This window comes from Notolepis coatsorum (genome assembly GCF_963971535.1).
Source record: "Notolepis coatsorum genome assembly, chromosome: 3".
Lineage (NCBI taxonomy): Eukaryota > Metazoa > Chordata > Actinopteri > Aulopiformes > Paralepididae > Notolepis > Notolepis coatsorum.
This window is the reverse complement of record NC_140167.1, coordinates 140,764,897-140,784,219: the sequence shown is the minus strand read 5'-3', so window position 1 is coordinate 140,784,219 and position 19,323 is coordinate 140,764,897. Positions and strand designations below refer to the sequence as shown.

Below are 19,323 nucleotides of genomic sequence, written 5' to 3'. Positions count from 1 at the left end.
CCTGCGCGGCTCGATCTTTCAGCGTCGGGGGTGTGGGCTTTGGAGGGGCCCCGCCCCCGTCGCTTATTGATTCTACTGCGCAGGCGCACCAACCGACCTGTAGGAGTCGCTGTCCACAACGCCCGATCCCCACCCTTCAGTTTCCCTCCCCGTAATACGGCCAATGTGTATTACTGTGGACGACCAGCTAAACTGAAAGCAATGTGGAGAGCAAGGCTCGAACAGGAGGCATCCTGTTCGAGCCCAGTCTCCAGCATTCGTTGCGAGCGCCTTGCCCACTGCGCCACGTAGCCGCCCAATAAAGGAATATCTTATCTTATCTTATCATAATTAATGCAAGTCTTCCTCATGGGACATCTGTCAGCAAACTCAAGTTTCAAGTTTCTTTATTAGTTGTCATACAAAAATACAGAATACTTTTATATGAAATGCTTTTTTCTGTTCTGCTCCTGAGAGTGTGCTAGATAAAAAAAAATAGATACGTTTAAAATAGAAAGTCAAAAGTACGTAAACAAGTGTAAACAAAAGTGTTCAATATACATATATACAATATAAAATATACAACACAAAGTAGAAAAAAAATGTGTAACTGATGGCTCCTATAGGATGTTAAATATTTTATTCTTCAATAGACTGGTTTTCCCTTAACCAGCTGCAGGTGGGTGTGGGACTGGTTCCAGAAGGCGGACAAAAACAAGGATGGACGGATGAACTTCAAAGAGGTGCGCAAACTGCTGAAGATGATGAACGTGGACATGAATGAGGAGCACATGTTTCATCTCTTCACGGTAAGTTTTTAACAGTGGCGTCAGGAAAAGTATAATGCAAAGCCGCAGTAAGCTACTGTATGCTGATAACAAGATCCAATTCATATGCTGTTGACTTACATCCTCACTAAACAAAAACAACTTTGTATGTGGAAATAGTTTCTATCCATCTATATTCATGTCTGCCTGTCCGTCTGCCTACCTACCACCTTATTTGACTTATCTGTGTATCTATTCTTTTATGTATTTATTTGCCTTAGATGGCTGACAAGTCAGAGTCAGGCTCTTTGGAGAACGAGGAGTTTGTCCACTTCTATAAGATGCTGACCCAGAGAGATGAGGTCTGGAAGGTGTTCCAGGACTATTCTGAAGATGGAGACAAGTTGAACCCAGATGAGCTGGAGAGCTTCCTAAGACAGGAGCAGCAGGAGGGAGAGAGCAGCGTCCAGCAGCATGTGCAGGAGCTCATCCACCGCTATGAACCATCCGACACTGGTAATGACAGCTTTTGCCTTTTTAAGCCAAAATATTTCTGCAAAAGTAAATATTTTTCTATTTTGCCAAGATTTCTTTCAGTAGTTTTATTTTGTGAGTTTTGAGTTTTTGATTTGTGGAAAATGCCTCTTTTAGAACTCAACTCAAATGACATCATCGAATGGCATTGTTTGAGATGGTTCAAATGATACTTCATGGTCATTATTCTGATTAGATTCAACATCTAAAATTCAATAAAAAATAAATACAATCACACAGACAGTTGTGATTGGAGGATCAAGACAAGAGGGCGGGATTTAAGATAGGTCAGTTTCTCAGCACCGCTCGTCTCGTCTCTGTTCTGTCGTCTCTGGCAGCCAAGAAGCAAGGTGCCATGTCTTTAGACGGCTTCCAGGTGTACCTGTGTTCCCCAGAGGGCTCCGTCTTAGAGCCGGGCTGTAGGGACCTCCACCAGGACATGAGACAGCCCCTCAGCCACTACTTCATCTCCTCGTCACACAACACCTACCTGATGGACGACCAGCTCAGAGGACAGAGCAGCCAGGAGGCCTACATACAGTAAGACACCAGGGTCGAGCTCATATTTACATTAAATTCAGTACGATTTTCTGTTCTTCTCTTTTTCTAAAATACAGGGTAGTTAGCAGACCTTGTCCGAAGCAGGTTGCAACACGTGCAACAGTATAAAGAGCTAGAATTTTTTCATCACCAACACTGCAAGAAAACTAAAAGTAGCTAAAGATGAATAATGGCAAAGAAAGTTTTAAGTTTAAATTTTTTTTATAAAAAATATTTCTATATTTCTGAGGAGGGAGGTAGGGATGGTGTGGAGAGGAAGCAAACTGAAATACTGAAAAATCTTTGGCATATGAATATTGTTCCATCCTTGACTGATTTCCACCCCTGAATCCCTTGCCGCTAGTCCCGCCTACATTTAAATAATTTTCTGATTCAGGGTATGGTCCTTCTGCCCTGATTGGTGCCTTCTCTGGTTGGACCTTCAACCAGGCCAATCAGCATCAGTTACTATGCTACTTATATACTGTTATATCACAATAACACCTGAGGTATGACGTGAAATATGATACAAGTGATGATGATTCAGTCTGAGTGTCAGGTAAGTCCATTTAAAAAAAATTATAACCATCAATACAATTCCCATTTACACTTTGTCTCGACTGAATTAAATATGAATCGACATCAACACTGCTGGACACACTATGGCTCATATGACAAGACTTCACTAAAGCCACACAATAGAAGCAGATATCAAAGGGGAAAAGGTTGACAGAGTCTTGGCTGGAAGGAAGTGTGATCACTGATTCCTGCTGAGTTCCATTTTTTTCAGGAACACTGTGTGTGTGCGTGCGTGCGCGTGTGTGTGTGCAGAGCCCTGAAGCGAGGCTGTCGCTGTGTTGAGGTGGACTGCTGGGATGGCAGTGATGGGGAGCCGGTGGTGTATCACGGCCACACCCTGACCTCCAAGATCCTCTTCAGAGACGTTGTCGCCACAGTTGGGGAATATGCCTTCAAGGTGGGCAACAATACATAACAATCTGCCTCAAAGGTATGTATTACCATCAAACAGTGACCTCTAGACAAAAGAGCCCCCCCTTGGTATTGCACCGTTTTCACAGTTAACTAAATAAAATAAACATTACTTAAAATATTTTGGTTCTAAACAAATCTCTGAAATTATGAGAACCAAGTTAACTTAAAAACAATAAAAGGGGGAAGGAATTTTCTTTAGTTGTATTATTCAATACATTTTAACAATTAACTCATTGACTGCCACTGTTTTTCCATTTTTACTCCCTGGTGCTAGCGTTATTGACCATTTTCACGATGTTTGCGGAATATTCTATATTATAGCTATGGAGACAATAGTATGGCTCATTTGACAGGCACTATTTATAGTCCAACAGGGACAAAACAGTTCATTTCTACATACCTTCGTTTGTGCTCTATACCACGTTAAACATCGCCTTGTTTCACAATAATACAGGCTGGTTTTCTAGATCGTGAGATATAGTGTGTTTTGTGCGGCGTATGCGTAAATCTCGCAGCTGCTCGCCTGAAACCTATATTATTGCCAGGTCAAAAGTAAACACGACCAAGTTTCTTCACAAAGCCGGGGAGGGGGGGGGGGGGGTCGTTTTCCGATACTGCGATCATTACAAACGCATGTTTTATGATGGGGTTCGGTAAAATAGATGTTATCTTTGTCAGAAGGTACACAACCTTATGTTTCTTCACAAAGGCATCGGGGGGGGGGGGGGGGGGGGGGGTCGTTTTCCCGACACTGTGATCATTACAAAATCATGTTTTAGGATGGGGTTCGGTAAAATAGACGTAAAATAGATGTTACCTTTGTCAGAAGGTACTCCACTCTCTCTCCGAGTCCAAGTGTCTTGAATCAGAACAGGATCAATACATATAACGTTAGGTGGCCCTCATCTGTTGTCTTCTTCGTCTATAGTCTGACTATAGACAGAGCCGAATAGGTTTCCTCATCGGCCGGTTTGACTATAGTATTTTTATGATTTACCAGAAGTGCTGAGTCCAACATAGTCTGGTGGAAACGCACCTTATCGTCCATAATCATCATCCATATAATCCATTTTGTCTTCTTCATAATATCCAATAGTTTGCTCTAGGCGATCGCCATTGTCGAACGTTAGTTGGCTGTCCTGCTCACTGCTGCTCGCTCCCTACTAGAGTCCTAGTGCTTTGGGTGCTGTGGGGCGGCCCACACTAAGCTGGCGATACTGCCACCTGGCGGGATTCAATCGTCATTGCAGGTCCAATCCACACTCACAAGGTCTGCGCAAGTGTTTAGTATGAGAAAATAGAAAAAAGGAAAAAGGAACTAAAAACAAGATATCTCGTTTTTGGCGCTCAAAAACAAGATATATTGTTTTTGGCGCTGAATGAGTTAATGAATACAATAGTTTGAACAAAACAATATAATCATAATAGAAATGGGAAATACCAAACCTCTGTGTTAGGGAGAGCGCCATCCATTAACTCAACTGGACTGTCACTGTACTATTTATTGCACTAGCACTATTGCACTTGGGACATTGTTATTATTGATATTATTATTATGCTATATTCAGTATGTTTGTATGTCAGTGGTGATGCTCTAAACTCAATATCGTTGTACCAACAATGACAATAAAGATTCTATTCTATTCTGTAATGGTGAGGACTGTTTAGACTCCATAGACCTATGGTGATTGTAGCGAGTCTACAATCCAAACAATCAAATATCTTAAATATCGCTTTAGGGTTAAAGGGGTAGCTTTGATTTTTGGAACCCTGGCCCTATTTCCTACTTACCAACGAGGATGTTGATCAGTAGAGTCCTTTCTCAGGATTGTTAGCGACAAACTAATGCAAAGTCAATGGGGCCAAGCTCCTGTCTGTACAAGCTGACAGAAGCTCATTGAAATCACTTTGTGTGTACTGTGGAGTAGGCTTGACCCCATTGACTTTGCAACTAGCCAGAGCTTCTTACGTGAAAATTATGATGAGTTTCACCCCAACGAGTGACCCTGGCCTCCTTCCTATTTTGCAGGCATCAGACTTCCCTGTAATCCTGTCCTTGGAGAACCACTGTGGCGTGGAGCAACAGAGGGTCATGGCCCAACATCTTGACCAGATCCTGGGTGACCGGCTGCTGAGGGGGCCTCTAGATGGACAAGTTCCCCAGCAATTACCTTCTCCACAGGTTATACACCTGCTTACACACTTTGGGACTTTTAAGGGTTTCTAGTATTTTAGTTGAAAAGCTAAATCCGACCAGTAAAAGAAGAATTGAGGATTGTTTAATGAATTAGAATTGACTGAATGATCTCATGCCAGTTATAATCAGCCTGGATTGCAGGAGTATGTTAAACATGATGCAGAAGCAGTATTTATCCTCAGGACGAGCAGCAGGTTTTCACAGCTGCTGTTAGCAACGCAGGTGTAGCTTAAGTCAATAGGATGCATGCAAACCTTTTCAAGCAATTCTATTATTTATTTTGACTTTGGCTAGACATGAGTTGGGAGAAATGGCTCCATTCCCTGCCGACTTGCAGTCGCCACTGTAATATTCATGCTTTGAATATATCATTTTACGACAGGCGCGCCAGGCGCACCTTCCTATTATGTATACCTGACAAGGGGTCCTGACAGTCAGTTGGCTGCCAGCCGTGGATGGAGTTACACTCATGCTTACCTCATGCTTACCTTTGAATAAACCTCTTAATGCAATCTCCTCGTCCTGAAGATTATTCTCTTTAAATCGAATACGACATGGTGTCTGAAGTGGGATGAACATGGATATCAACGGAGTCCCGTCGCCACGGATGAATTGGGATTCTCTGGACTTACCGGGAGAATGGAAGAAGTTCAGACAGCACGCGGAGCTAATGTTTTCGGGCCCACTCAAGAAGAAAGGAGAGGACGAGAAATGTAGCTACCTGCTACTGTGGAGCGGAGAAAAAGGGAGAGACATTCACAACACATGGACTCTCAGTGCAGATGAAGCAAAGGTATTGAAGAGCTACTATGACAATTTCGAAGCATACGTACTTCCAAGGAGGAATACGATTTTCGCTAGGTACAAATTCCATGAAAAAACCCAGCAACCTAGCGAGTCATTTGAACAATTTGTCACTGCATTGAAACTACTCGTGAAGGACTGTGCATATGTGAACAATGATGAGATGGTTAGAGAACGTATAGTGTTTGGCATACACTCAGCAAAAGTAAGAGAGAAACTATTAAACGTTGGATCAGACTTGTCGTTAGACAAAGCGATAGATATAGCTAGAGCCCACGAGCTAGCACAATCACAGATAAAGAGCTTTACTGGCGCCACGAGCAGCACGCAGGAGCAGCTCGTACACGAGGTGCACAGACATGAACAGAAGAATAGCGCACAGAGGTACCGCCCCAGAACAGAGTGGACAGAGAGAGCGAACAGAGAGAGCGACACAGACACACGTAAGAACTGTGGACTTCCGGTCAGCTATAGAATGGAGTAAGTCGCATGTGACACAGCTGCTCACCCGTTATTTTTTTTCTTCGTTTCGGAAAAACACGGAATATATCATCCGGGAAATGAAAAATGAAATGAAAAAAATGGAGAAGTCAATAACCGAAAAAGTAGATGCTATCAAAGAATCTATCGAATGCTAAATAGAAGCGCTAAGAGTGGACGCCGAAGCACATATTAAGCGCACCGTGGCACTGGAAACAGGCCTGGAAGACCACCAACAAAATTTCGTTCGGATCTACAAAGACGTAGATGATATCAACGTTAATCTAACGGCTGAGATGAAGGGAAACTACAAAGAACTCAATACGGAGCTCAACGATATAACGGTTGAGCTTAAGCGAATCAATGAAGAACAGAAAGCCAAAATATTCGAGATGGAATATCAAAGTCGCAAGCTGAATATTCGTATAGTCGGTCTGGATGAGTCGATGAGCTGCATACACCCTGAAGAGTTTGCGACAGAATTACAGAAAATCCTGGGACCAGCGATCCTTCCTAAAGTACCCGAGGTGGAGCAGTGCTAGGGGACCCGATCCAGTGACAATAACGTTAGACCCAGAGTGATATTGGTTATCCTGCGCCAAGTCAGAATAAAAGAAATGATTATTCGTGAAACTCGCAGGATGAAAGGCAATCTGAAATACAAGGATATATCAATACACTGTTTTGAAGATTATTGTCGGGACGTGGTGGTCCTACGAACCAAGTTCAAGACGGTGATGTCTAAATTCTATCTGGAGAAATACAGACCCCTATTAATATACCCTGCAATACTTCGCATCGTCGATAAACAAGGAGCAAGGGTTTTCCTCAACTCGCCTGAAGATGCAGCCAAATACATGGCAGCACAAAACGCAGGATAGTGTATAAATGGCCTTTTAATCTCTGTTAGGCATGGACACCATATAGTATAAACTTTAATGAACCGATGATTTGGGACAGAGAGACCTACGAGCTCAGAGTTATTGAATGTTTTCCCCGTTGGGCTTCTATTATTGCGGACATATTGGATTCAAAATTGGAACGATATAGAGAAGATGAACATGGCGTTGAAGTGATCCTTATTTTAAGAGTATGGGATTCTAACAACATTCCAGAACATACTGGAACATTCTAACACTGTAAAAACGACATATTGGAATAATCTAGAACATCTAAAACATTATTTGATATAGGGAACATTCTGGAATAACAGCAATACGTGGCCAGACATACTACCAGAAGCCCTTCGGGGGAATAACCAACAGCATCTAGCTGCAGAACCACAGAACCATCACAGCAGCGGCCCGCTGGAATAACATTCTTCACAACGGATCATTGCCCACCCCTGGCCAGGGGAAATGCTGCATATACGTATTTAAAAACTGCTTTTTATTAATTGGAAATATTTCCACTACTTCTCCAATTTATACTTTAGATGTTTAAGCATAGCAAAGCTCTTTTAAGATCTAAGTTAATGTTCTCTTCCTTTTTTCTTGTTTTTTTTCTTCTCTTTTCTCTGATTTATTGAGGTTCTCTTTTCAGTTCAATACCTCCATATTATTCCTGGGTTATTATAAATTACACAAGTTCATATAAAATGTAAGTGATTATGGCATGATAATTGAAGCTTATTTTTGGTCTTTATTTTTATTTTTATCTTATTTTAATTTTTATTTAACGGGAAAGTGGCCAAGCCACAGTTGACATTCTACTTATGGTAGAATTTAGAATGTTAGATCCTATGGTATACATAGGAATGTTAAGGATAATTGGATCATTCTGGGATATCCGGTGGTTTAAGGGAGGGAGTTATACACGAAGGTTGTGTTCATGGAACACAGTCATGTACGACTCTCGTGGGAGGGGGGAATAGGGGATTTTTATTTGTATATATATATGTTTTAAGCTCTGCTCTCAACGGGACCTCAATAATTGGATGTACATCTATTGTAGCTTCGCACTCCAGAAGCATTACCAACAACTACACAACAACATGTATAGATTATGGCTAGTTTGAATATAATGATCTGGAACACTGGTGGAATAAATAAACAACACAAACGCAAAAGCGTGCTCACACTGATGAGAAAAGAACAGGTGGACGTGGCTCTGCTAAGCGAAACGCACATTTTAGAGAAAGACATAGATTTGTTAGCGGACAACACATATCATAACATTAGTCACTCATCCTTTGGAACGAGAACTCGGGGAGTAGCCATAGTTGTTAGACGGAAGTTGAACATTGAATTGAAGGGAGTATGGTCTGATGCAGATGGTCGGATAACTATAGCTAAGATTTTACACAAGAACAGGAAAATAGCGCTGGTAGCGGTATACGCCCCAAACCAACGCCCTTCTTGAAGGGTATCAGAAGACCTATGGTCTCCGTACTTTAGGGTTAACGCCCTGATTACTTCCTTAGGGGAAGCTTTAATAGTGGCTGAGAGGAGCATGGCTTCTCTATGTGCAGGGCCATCAAGGGAGCTAAACAGGAAATCTATTCCCTGTGGGGAGGGCAATGTCTGTGCTCGCAAAAAGGCCTCGACCTGGGTTAGCCATTGACTATATTTAGTGGTCCCCGGTTCTCCACTAAACTTAGGGACCCAATGCGACCCCAAGTACCAGGGCATCATGACTGCTCGCATCCCCGCTTCTCTAACATTCTCATCGACCATGTTTGCTGTGGACTATGGGGAAATCCTACCGACTACGCCAAAATATGTCACCTGACCCCCACGGGAAGCATCCAGGTCTAAGGCTAAGGTGTGCACATGCACGGATACTCTTCCCAAAGGGGCCAGCCGACCTACCACCATGAATTTCCCCAGGACCACAAACAGACACGGGAGAATGCGCAGAGAAACAGTAAGAAAGCTTTTATTGCATAAAAATAGATAGTTTAATACAAGGTTATATTTTGATATAAATAACTGGTCGGTTAGCCTATTTAAAAGACCCACGCCTCTTAAGCCTAAGGTAGTTTAAAAGGAGGAAGTGCCCCATGCCCCGTAAACCCACCCCCAGACTGTTACTCCCACCCACGTCACCTATCCCCGCCCCTGAGACACTACACACGTGAAGGAAAAAGAGTCTGCCCTGCACACGGGTCTATGACTATCAAACGTCAACTTAGAATCACACTATACCACACGGTTCACTGCAAACATCCTGAAATAAGCATCGATATCACACTATCCCTCTGGGAGCCACAGCAAATGATTTAGGGAGAATATAGGTAGATAAATACACACTAAGTGTTCACACGGTAAATTAAGGGGGTTTGGATAGGATAGTGGGTGTTGTTCACCGCTAGGGGTTGTGACCAGGCCTAGAATACTCCTCCCATATCCTAACCTAGGTCTGGGGCAGTGGAAGCGCTGAGTTACAAACAATACAAAAAAAAGGTTAATGATAACCGGGGCCCGAAGCTGAGGGCCGGAAGGACGCCACCTCCTTCCGCTCCCGTAGCCCCTCTCGGCTTCGGGCTAAAAACTGTCCGGTCTGTACTGGGGTGTTTTAGGCCCTCCAAGCACCAGGCGTGCAATAATGTCCTTCCGCCTGTAATGAAAGGCACAGTCAGTAAGAGCAAGGTTCCCCCTGTTCACGGGTTCGTCACAATGCACAATGGATTAGATATCCTCCATATGATTTAGAAAAGAGAGAAAAGGTAGTTCACAGAGGATGGAGAATCCACAATACTAGGTTCCAGTCTTCGACAGTATTACTGGCTTTACTGTATGCCGTTCCGATAATCTTCAGCTTCACGCCACTAATAATATTCCTAATTCAAATGCAGTCACCGTTCGTCTATGTCTTCATTTACCACTCGGGAAAATAGTTCGTTTGTTTAGGCACGTATTCTACTGTCTTGCGTTCTTTACTCACGGCGCCCGGTGTGGCGATAATGTCCCTCCGGTCTGAAGCTCCACTCGTTTCCACTCTGGAGGAAACACTGCAGTCGCCGCTATGAACTGGTTCCACTGGAGGAAAGGTAAAAACACAAAAAGAGCTGTGTGTCCTCGCAGCCCTGCGTCCTCTGCTACCGTCCTCTCGACTCCCGTTTTCGTTCTGCCATTGTCCGTCATTGATTCTCCTTTCAGTAGCGCCAGCACTTCTGGGCACCGCCCCCGTCATGCCAGCCAGCCAATCACCTCGCGCTCCCTCCAACGACGCTCCCCAGCTGCGTAAGAAGAAGAGGGCACAGATGTGTAGCCTGTATAATGTTTACATACGCTACCCCCCCCTGGTGGTCCTGCACTCGCCTGCTGTAGCTGTCGTCTGCACAAAATCACCATCCTCCCAAGATGGCTCTCTCCGCTCCCGTCAGGACCTCCTGGACTCCACTCCGTCTAAACAAAACAACAGGGACAGCATGGTGCAGTACAGCGACGGTACTTCACATAAATCAAATCAAATCAAATTTATTTATAGGGCCCGACAACACACGTTAATGTCCCCATGGGCCGTACAGGTCTTCTTTAAACAAGTCAAGAAGACAACATAACAATAAGTCAAGAACAGAACAAGAACACCATAGGGTCCAAACATTTTTAGATGAATGCAAATAAATGAAAGAATGCAAGCACTCCCAGACATACCCCACGCGAAGGTAAGGAAAAACTCACTAAAACCTAACAATAGGGAAAAAAAGCTCCACAGGCAATGTGGAGGAGAGAAACCTTAGAAGGGCCGTTCAAGGGGGGATCTCCCTTCTTAGATGTCGGTGATAGTAGTGTTGCAGACGGACAGTTGGTAAGCATGCACTCATGTGTGTGGTGAGACACAGATGAGTGCATGCAATAGCAACTGTACATTTTGAAAAATTAAAGATAGAGCTAATAGCGATAGCAACTGAACATTTTGAAAGATTAAAGATAGAGTTGATAGCGGATCTATTTGAGGCACAGGGGCGGCGCAAGAGGGTCACGTCCTCCCCGTCTTAGTCACGGGACATTCAACACTCCGGTCGTTGCTCAGGGACAGCCGGAGACAGGGGGAAGGGGGGGTGGCGCAGAGAGGGTCGCGAACTCCCCGACATCATCGCGGGACATCCGGCACTCCGGTCACCACTACGAGACCTCCGAAGACAGGGGGGCACGCAGAGGGGGTCGCAATCTCACGGCCTTCGTCACGGGACGTCCAACACTCCGGTCAACACTCCAGGACAGCAAGTCATAGGAAGACAGGGAGACGGGACAGGCGTTAGACAGCTCATGAGATTGTAGTAGGCGGACATAGCAATAGATACAAGTGGTAGGCATATATGTGAATGGAGTAGATATATGAAGTAAGCGTATTATGTGAATAGAATAGAAGTACTTAACCCAGCAATGAAACCGCGTTGACTGTTAATCTGTTAACAGTCTGTTAATCAGTTGACAGGACCACGGACAGACGGCGGTGAATAACTGATCCAATGCCTCGGAGGTGCATGTAGAGCAGTCACTACAAGCTTGGCCAAGACCCCGAGGCATCCATCACCTTGGTCAGCGCCAGGAGACGGGTACTCAGAGAGAAGGGGGAGGGAGGGGGGGGGGGGGGGGGGAGAGGGGGGGGGGGGAAGAGTTAGAGAGTTCCCATGTTTGTGGTGCTGCAAAGGAGCAGACATGTAGTACCCTGTAGTGCCATGTAGTACCCCGTAGTGCCATGTAGTACCCTATAGTACCCCATAGTGCCATGTAGTACCCCGTAGTATCCTGTAGTACCCTGTAGTGCCATGTAGTACCCTGTGGTGCCATGTAGAGCTATGTAAGCCATGTAGTACCCTGTAATGCCATGCAGTACCAAGTAGTACTCTGTGGTACCATGTAGTACCCTGTACCCTAACTAAACTACCCTATAGTAAACTACCCAGTGGTACCATGTAGTACCCTGTACCATAACTAAACTACACAGATTAATCTAAAGGTCAGTCCCCGACCAGGTGAGATCAAGGTAGGTTGAAGGAGAGAGAGAAAAGATGAGTCTTAAGCAGGGATTTAAAAGCTTCGACAGAGCAGGCGCCCCTGATGACGGCAGGTAATTTGTTCCACAGGTAGGGAGCGCGGTAGACAAAGGCTCTGTGGCCGGCGGATTTCTTTTTAACCCTAGGGGTCGATAGAAGCCCCGCATTTTGTGAGCGCAGAGCACGAGCGGGCGAGTATCGGGAGATGAGATCAGATAGATAGAGCGGTGCAAGCCCATTTAAAATTTTGTAGGTGAGGAGTAGCACTTTAAAGTCAGAGCGGGCTTGGATAGGAAGCCAATGTAGGGCGGACAGAACTGGTGTGATGTGATCAAATTTTCTAGTTCTAGTTAGTATCCGTGCAGCCGCATTTTGCACGAGTTGAAGATTTTTGATGCTTGAATTAGGTAAGCCTGAAAAAAGTGCATTACAGTAGTCCAGACGTGATGAGACAAAAGCATGAATCAGGGTTTCAGCATCAGCCAGAGTTAAAATGGGGCGTATTTTTGCGATATTACGAAGATGGAAGAATGCAATTTTGGTGACATTTTTTATATGTGCATTAAATGAGAGGGAGGAATCAAAAATGACTCCGAGGTTTTTTATGGTGGAGCTCTGGGATACATGACAGGTATCAAAGTTGAGGGAGATGTCCTGAAACAGGCCTCTGTGGTTTGGGGGGCCAACAATTAACATCTCAGTTTTATCTGCATTAAGGAGTAGAAAGTTTTGCGACATCCATTTTTTGACGGCAAGCAAGCAGGCCTCAAGGTTTTGTAGTTGGGAGGAATCATTTGGCTTAATAGGTATATATAATTGGGTGTCATCAGCGTAAAAATGAAAGTTTATGCCAAATTTGCGTATGATATCGCCGAGGGGTAGCATGTAAATCGAAAATAGCAAAGGGCCCAGGACAGAGCCTTGTGGGACACCACATTGCACTGGGAGGGTCTCAGATGTTAAATCATTATAGACCACGCAGTGTGTTCTATCAGTTAAATAGGATTTAAACCAAGCTAGTGCGAGACCCCGAATGCCAACATGGTTCTCAAGCCGACCTAGAAGAATCGAGTGATCGATAGTGTCAAAGGCTGCACTGAGATCAAGCAATAAGAGCACAGAGGTGAGGTTTGAGTCAAGAGAGAGCAGTAAGTCATTTGTGACTTTGGTAACCGCCGTTTCGGTGGAGTGTAAGGCTCTAAAGCCAGATTGAAATGATTCATTAAGATTATTGTTTGATAAATGGTCAGTAAGTTGCGTTGCGACGATCCGTTCTAATACTTTGGATAGGAATGGGAGATTGGAGATAGGTCTGTAATTTTTCAAGATTAGAGGGTCGAGGTTCGGTTTTTTAAGTAATGGTTTAATGACGGCTGATTTAAAGGCCAGGGGCACCACGCCAGTAGACAAAGAGGTGTTGAAGATATTGAGTAGGGCAGGGCCTAGAGTTGGGAAGAGTTTTTTGATGAGAGTTGCTGGGAGAGGGTCAAACAGACAGGTTGAAGGTTTAGCCGCGCCAACCAGTTTAGAGAGGGCACTAAGTGAGACGTTTTCAAGGCAGCATAGCGTATGACTGGAATCAAAGTCAGGGGGAATGCCCGTCAAAGGTTGGGAGGGACTCTGATTGTTGAGTAAAGCAACAATTTCATCTCTAATGAGGTCAATTTTCTTGGTAAAAAATGTCATGAATTCGTTAGCCGAGAACGCATGGTTTAGGGCACTTGGTTGTTTCTGCGTAAGTTTTGCAACTGTGTCAAACAGAAACTTTGAGTTGTTTTTGTTTTCATTTATGAGCCTGGAAAAATAAGAGGTTTTGGCAAGTGAGAGTGCCTTTTTGTAGTTACGTAAACTATCATTCCAGGCGAGGCGGAATACTTCGAGTTTGGTCGAACGCCATTTATGTTCAAGTTTGCGACAAGCCTTTTTAAAGGAGCGCGTTTCCTCCGTAAACCAGGGAGTTAGTTTTTGCGGAGCACGTTTAATTTTAGGTTTAAGGGGAGCAACAATGTCGAGGGTGCTACGAAGGGCGGCATTAAGTTTGTCTGTAAAGAGATCAAGGGGGCCAGAGTAAGAGAGGAAGGGAGAGAGGGTGTCTGGTAGGCAGTTAACTAGAATTGGGACAGTTGAGGCGTTAATACGACGGCTCATGTAGGATTCTACACTGTCTGGGCGAGAAACCGTCAGATCAATTTGAAATTTGATGAGGTAGTGGTCTGAGAGAGCAGGAACATAGGGGGAGACGGTCAAATTTGACACAGTGAGACCGCGGGCTAGGACTAGGTCAAGGGTGTTCCCACCACTGTGAGTGGGTTGGTCAACGATTTGAATGAGACCGACAGAGTCAATGATGTCGGTAAAAGCCTTATTTAGGGGATCTAGAGTTTTATTGGAATGAATGTTAAAATCACCAACAATTAAAATGTTATCTGAGCGCATAACAAGCTCAGAGATGAAAGTTGAAAATTCATCTAGGAAGAGGGTGTAAGGGCCTGGGGGGCGGTATAGGACAGCCATTACAAAGGATGCAGTGGAGGTAGGAATCAGACCGCCACACTTTCTGTTGGGTGGAGAGGGATGCAACAGGAGCACCTCAAACGAGGAAAACTTACAGTTTGCGTCGGATGTAAAGTTGTGCTTAGAGTCATAAATTAGAGCAACTCCGCCTCCTTTCTTGGAGGTGCGTGCGATGTGGGAGCTACTAAAATTAGGGGGTGAGGCCTCGTTTAAGGGCAGAAAATCATTAGGTTTAAGCCATGTCTCAGTGAGGCCAAATAGGTCGAGACTATGGTCTGTTATCAGTTCATTTACCAAAAGAGCTTTGGTTGGCAGAGAGCGGATGTTGATAAGGCCAACCTTCACACTCTCTGTATACTTAGCAGCGCGGTTTTCAGCCATGCGGGTAGGTTTAATCGCAATTAAGTTGGCATGGTTTATCGCACAAGGACGAGCTGGGTAAAGCGGAGCGTAACGGGATATTCTAGTTTTGATTGGGTATACAGGTTTAGGGGTAGAGATAGAAAGAGAGGAGTGGGGAGCCTGGTGGAGGAGGGACCGAGCAAGAAAGGTATAAGGATTGGCAGGGTCCATCAGTTTAGCATGACTAGCAGGCTCGCTAAGAGCCTGCACCCTGGCATGCTTGTGGGGTGGCTGTCAGCCCGAAGCTATAGTCTTGTCTATATTGCGAGATAAGAGAGAGGCGCCTTGCATGTTAGGATGCACGCCGTCCTTTCTCAGCAAGCCAGGGCGCCCCCAGAAAGAGGACCAATTATCCACGAACCCTAAGCCCTGTTCTTTACAGTATTTTTCCAGCCATCGGTGTAGAGAAGCTGTCCTACTCACGAACTCATCATCATGCCGGTTTACAGGCAGGGGGCCAGAGAAGATTACTCGATGCCGACTCATCTTTCTGGCGAGGTCAGAAAGCCTAACTATGTTGATCTTTGTGACCTCAGAGACTTTCATCCTACAGTCATTATTTCCGACGTGTATAACAATATGGTCGAATTTATCTTCAGTGGGTGTGATACGTGGGTTACCTTTTGCCTTGACTATGCTATTCGCCAGAAATCTCAGGTTGGCTTCAATGTCGGTAGCTCTGGCTCCCCCATAACATTTGATCTCGGCTGGCTTGTCTAGCAAAATATGCCGGGTGATGGAGTCGCCAATCACAAGGACGGAACGACGGGGTTGCAGTGGAACCGGCTGCGTACTGGGACCGGAACCCGCAACACGTGTAAAATCATGTTGCGGAGCAGGTGCTGTTGAGGCCAAGGCCGAGCGGTTACACTGCCGCTTCGTAGTGGGCGCAAAGGCCTTGTCCTGAGCACTATGTCTGGGACTCTCCAGACGAGAAGACCCCGCTAGAGGCTCCTCAGAAAAGCCTGTAGTGTCCAAGACGTCTAAAGCTGACTGTTTTCCTGACTCAAGTTCAAGGACACGACTCTCTAACAGAGTTAACCTTTCTAGGAGAGTGGGACAGACAGGACAGACAGAACACATAGCCATGCTTACACCAGGTAGAGCAGGAACAAATAAAGATACGAAGTACTATGGATCAGCTGCTAAAGGCTATGTGTATGAAGCCGATTGAAGGTTTAGCTAATGAGCTAAAACCAGTGGGTCGAGTAAGTTGACAAGCTAACAAGGCAAGACCAGAAAATGCAGGTACAAAGGAGTGGCCTGCTAGAGGAGGGCAGGTGAGGGGCAGTAGATACTCTAGTGCACTCGGTTGCCTCCTCGGATAACTCCAGCAGGAAAACTCCAAGTCTTTGTCTGTCTTAGTCGGTCGCCGGCGCTCTGCTGGCGCTTGGATAGACTACACTTAAATCCCTATTGAATATTGTCCCACACCTGTAGGGGGCTAGTCTCTGACTGATTGGACTAATTACCACAGGCTGCTCAAGTCAAACCCAATGGGGTTGCACAGAGCCTGATTGATTAACAACAAACAATTATCAAAATATACAATGGATTGAGTACTAACTTACATTACTCAGCAAGAACACAGTGAAGTCAGCTCAGGTTTTAGAGAAATGTGTGCACAGGCAAATGTATTTAAACAAGCTTTGCCTCTGACTGATTGGACTAATTACCACAGGCTGCTCAAGTCAAACCCAATGGGGTTGCACAGAGCCTGATTGATTAACAACAAACAATTATCAAAATATACAATGGATTGAGTACTAACTTACATTACTCAGCAAGAACACAGTGAAGTCAGCTCAGGTTTTAGAGAAATGTGTGCACAGGCAAATGTATTTAAACAAGCTTTGCCTCTGACTGATTGGACTAATTACCACAGGCTGCTCAAGTCAAACCCAATGGGGTTGCACAGAGCCTGATTGATTAACAACAAACAATTATCAAAATATACAATGGATTGAGTACTAACTTACATTACTCAGCAAGAACACAGTGAAGTCAGCTCAGGTTTTAGAGAAATGTGTGCACAGGCAAATGTATTTAAACAAGCTTTGCCTCTGACTGATTGGACTAATTACCACAGGCTGCTCAAGTCAAACCCAATGGGGTTGCACAGAGCCTGATTGATTAACAACAAACAATTATCAAAATATACAATGGATTGAGTACTAACTTACATTACTCAGCAAGAACACAGTGAAGTCAGCTCAGGTTTTAGAGAAATGTGTGCACAGGCAAATGTATTTAAACAAGCTTTGCCTCTGACTGATTGGACTAATTACCACAGGCTGCTCAAGTCAAACCCAATGGGGTTGCACAGAGCCTGATTGATTAACAACAAACAATTATCAAAATATACAATGGATTGAGTACTAACTTACATTACTCAGCAAGAACACAGTGAAGTCAGCTCAGGTTTTAGAGAAATGTGTGCACAGGCAAATGTATTTAAACAAGCTTTGCCTCTGACTGATTGGACTAATTACCACAGGCTGCTCAAGTCAAACCCAATGGGGTTGCACAGAGCCTGATTGATTAACAACAAACAATTATCAAAATATACAATGGATTGAGTACTAACTTACATTACTCAGCAAGAACACAGTGAAGTCAGCTCAGGTTTTTTTGAACATATCATTATCAGCTGATATTCACTTGCCTTTTCCATCAGCCAGGTATGCCTTTAGGTCCTCTTCCAGACCATCCCGGGACACGTCCTCCTCTTTGGCTCCCGCAGGCATATACACCCCCCATACAGATACCCCTATACCCCCACCCGCGACATCTACATGCAATGTTGGAGAGATCACGGGAGAGAGGCGTTCGGCTCAACGCAGACAAGTGCACCATTGGAGCCACCGAAGTGAGCTACTTCGGGCACGTCCTTTCAGCTGACGGCATGAAGCCTGACACAGGCAAGATAACTGCCATCAAGGAGATGGAGGCGCCAAAGAGCCGTGCAGAACTGGAGACCGTGCTAGGTATGGTCAACTATCTGGCGAAATTCGCCCCGAGCCTCTCCGAGATCAACGCACCCATGAGACAGCTGCTTAAACAATCGAATGAGTTCCTGTGGGACGCGCAGCACGACGCTGCATTCCAAAAGATGAAAGACATACTTACCAGTGAACCGGGGCCAGTCCTCATTTACTTTGACCCAGATAAGGAGCTCAGCTTGCAAGTGGACGCATCAAAGTATGGTCTGGGTGCTGTGCTGATGCAGGAAGGAAGGCCCATTAGCTACGCATCCAGATCACTCACGGACAGCGAGGTCAACTACGCACAAATCGAAAAGGAGATGTACGCAGTCCTTTTTTTTTTTTTATCCACTTTTTCTCCCATTTTTTCTATATTTTTCTCCCATCCCAATTTCATATCATCCAATTCAACCCTCCCCTGTCACGAACGCTGTTTCTTGCCTCCCACAAGCCGGCTGCAATGTGGACTAAGTCATACATAGCACAAGTCCCCTCCGGTACTTGAGGTAACAGCAGTCGCATCTTTTCACCTGCGCAACTCGATCTCTCAGTGTCGAGGAGTAACGCGTGGGAGGCTCACGCTGCCCCCGACACTTCCTGATTCTACTGCGCAGGCGCACCAACCGACTTGTAGGAGTCGCTTGTTCACAACGTTCGATCCCCACCCTTCAGTTTTCCCTCCCCGTAATACGGCCAATGTGTATTACTGCGGACGACCAGCTAAACTGAAAACAATGTGGAGAGCTGGATTCGAACACGCGAATCCTAGCGTCTCCACACTGGTGGCGAGTGCCTTGCCCACTACACCACCTAGCCGCCCAAGATGTACGCAGTCCTTTATGGATTCAAACGCTTCCACCAATATGCCTACGGTCGCCATGTTGTGGTGCAATCTGACCATAAGCCCCTGGAGTCGATCATGAAGAAGCCGATCGCCGCAGCCCCACCGCGGTTACAGAGGATGATACTACAACTACACAAGTACAACTTCACGATCGTGCACCGCCCTGGGAAAGACATCCCAGTTGTTGACACGCTGTCCAGGAAGTCACTCACCTCTCACGACGACGGTCTCAGTGAAGGGATGGACCTTCAGGTACACATGGTGTACAACAGCTTACCTGTGCACGACGACAGGCTACAGGAGATCAGAGAAACAACAGACAATGACACACAGCTAAAGCT

At 45.1% G+C, this 19,323-nt stretch overlaps 1 protein-coding gene across 2 annotated transcripts in view; it reads left to right on the top strand.

Annotated features, from left to right (window-relative positions):
* plcd4b (phospholipase C, delta 4b) overlaps nt 1-19,323 on the top strand; it is a 57,311-nt gene that overhangs the window by 10,292 nt on the left and 27,696 nt on the right. For both annotated transcript variants that reach the window (XR_014619511.1, XM_084310768.1), the window contains exons 5-9: nt 659-788; nt 1,028-1,262; nt 1,619-1,820; nt 2,652-2,796; nt 4,843-4,995. Coding sequence is in view for 1 of the 2 variants with exons in the window: in XM_084310768.1 (XP_084166894.1) it covers nt 659-788; nt 1,028-1,262; nt 1,619-1,820; nt 2,652-2,796; nt 4,843-4,995 (865 nt within the window). In the remaining variant the exon portion in view is untranslated. The remainder of the gene's footprint in view (nt 1-658; nt 789-1,027; nt 1,263-1,618; nt 1,821-2,651; nt 2,797-4,842; nt 4,996-19,323) is intronic.